This window comes from Miscanthus floridulus, chromosome 17, assembly GCF_019320115.1.
Source record: "Miscanthus floridulus cultivar M001 chromosome 17, ASM1932011v1, whole genome shotgun sequence".
In the NCBI taxonomy this organism is placed as follows: domain Eukaryota; kingdom Viridiplantae; phylum Streptophyta; class Magnoliopsida; order Poales; family Poaceae; genus Miscanthus; species Miscanthus floridulus.
In genome coordinates this window covers 19,988,368-19,989,633 of record NC_089596.1, presented here as the reverse complement: position 1 = coordinate 19,989,633, position 1,266 = coordinate 19,988,368, and the positions used below count along the sequence as shown (strand labels likewise).

The window sequence follows — 1,266 nt, the reverse complement described above, 5'->3', positions numbered from 1 at the left end:
TTTTGTAGAAATTTATGGTATTAAATTTACGGTGTCTAATTTTGCAATTATATTTTTGTCTCTATCTAATTTTGTAGAAGTCATTTTACAATTCCTTTTTCACCTAAAGTCTCTCTTTCTCTTTCTATCCATCTGTCCGTCACCTACTTTCTCTTTTAGTCTGTCCACCCCTCATTATATTCCCCTTGGTCCCTCAGACTCGCTTCCGCTGAGTTTCTAGCTAAAAAACCTTTGCTGGTGCCCCACCACTCATGTCATGACATGGCAGTCCGAGTCCATGTGTGTCGTGGTGCTTGTGTGGGCGTGTAGCCTCTTCTCACATTCATCTTTCAAACTTATCTCCAGGCTGTCGACGCTTTCATTCTTCCGTGCAATTTCTTGCTCCAATAAGAGAATTTTTTGTTCAGACTTCTCCATTTCCAACTGCATCTTTGAGAGTTCTAACTCTAAATCAGATACTTTCTCTAGAGACTGCTGTTGCTGAAGGAGTGATGCATCCTTCTCCAAGTTCAAACCTAAAATGGTGTTCAGTGTGCTCTCCAGGTCTAACTTACTATTTTCCAGCTCACTAAGCTTCTTTTTTGATCCATCAAGATCTTGTGTCAGCGTTCTCATTTCTTCTTGCAACTGGGAATGCAGACCCTCTGTCATGAGAAGAGTTGCTTCAATTTGCATACGCCTATGGCATTCATCTTGCAGCTTGAAATGGACACTGTCCGCTTCTTCTTTCTTCTTTTCAAGATCTTGTGTCAGCAACTGTACTTTCTGCTCAGTCTCATCTAGCTCTGACTGCAACTTTGACAGCTGAGATTCGAGTACCGAAACCTGCTCCACAGATTGCTGGTGTTGAAGCACAGCTGCATTCTTCTCAGTGTTTAGCTGTGAAATGATGCTCTTAAGGCTTTGTATTTCACTTTGAAGTTCATTCTTTGAATCCTTGAGTGTATTTATCTCGTCACCAAGTTTCTGTATAAGCACCTCAGAGGACTGGTTTTGTTCTGTAAGGCGCTCAACATCCTTCTTCTGCTCATAGACAGTGTCCTCAAGGACCTCCTTGGTCTGCTTGAGCTCATTCAACTTTTCATTCGCTGCCTTTATTTCTATAGCCAACCTCTGTACTTCTTCATGAGATTGAGCAAGTTCCTTCCCCTGGGAAACTAGAGCACTTTCAGCCTGCATGCACTTTTCATGCTCCTCCTGGAAGCTTGAGCGGAAACTCTCCAATTCCTTAAGCTTTTGTTCTAGTTCTTGTTGCTGCATCTTCAT

At 42.2% G+C, this 1,266-nt stretch overlaps 1 protein-coding gene across 1 annotated transcript; it reads right to left on the bottom strand.

Annotated features, from left to right (window-relative positions):
• Positions 1 to 249: 249 nt before the first annotated feature.
• Positions 250 to 1,266, bottom strand: LOC136515364 (MAR-binding filament-like protein 1). The gene has a single exon (XM_066508976.1). It carries the CDS (start codon positions 1,264 to 1,266, stop codon positions 250 to 252), a length of 1,017 nt encoding a protein of 338 aa, XP_066365073.1.